Below are 298 nucleotides of genomic sequence, written 5' to 3' on the forward strand. Positions count from 1 at the left end.
CTTCCGTTCAAGGTTATTTCGTTCATAAAGGGGATGAGAGGCCGTAGGAGCTCCACCCCCGCTACTGTTAACTGGCATCTGGTAAGATGAGATGCCTTACACGTCGATTTGCGCGAAGTCGCAGAACCGATCCAGGTCTTACTGTGACTTGCCCAGGGTCATAACTTCCGGGTGCAGAGTTGTCATTCCTGTTATAGTTCAGATGTGGAAGCAGGGCAGTTGCCTGTGATTTAGAGTGGGGCTTTGTTGTGATTAGAATTGTCATCGAAAGGAAACATCCTTTAAAAGGGGGGGGGGG

The 298-nt window shown here is 49.7% G+C and overlaps 1 protein-coding gene across 3 annotated transcripts in view; it reads left to right on the top strand.

Annotated features, from left to right (window-relative positions):
• Positions 1-13: 13 nt before the first annotated feature.
• Positions 14-298, top strand: part of ADH5 (alcohol dehydrogenase 5 (class III), chi polypeptide) — a 15,407-nt gene continuing 15,122 nt past the window's right edge. For all 3 annotated transcript variants that reach the window (XM_015570013.1, XM_006773018.2, XM_015570014.1), the window contains exon 1: positions 14-81. In XM_015570013.1, the coding sequence (XP_015425499.1) occupies positions 34-81 (48 nt within the window). In that variant the 5' untranslated portion in view covers positions 14-33. The remainder of the gene's footprint in view (positions 82-298) is intronic.

Source organism: Myotis davidii, unplaced genomic scaffold, assembly GCF_000327345.1.
Source record: "Myotis davidii unplaced genomic scaffold, ASM32734v1 scaffold226, whole genome shotgun sequence".
In the NCBI taxonomy this organism is placed as follows: domain Eukaryota; kingdom Metazoa; phylum Chordata; class Mammalia; order Chiroptera; family Vespertilionidae; genus Myotis; species Myotis davidii.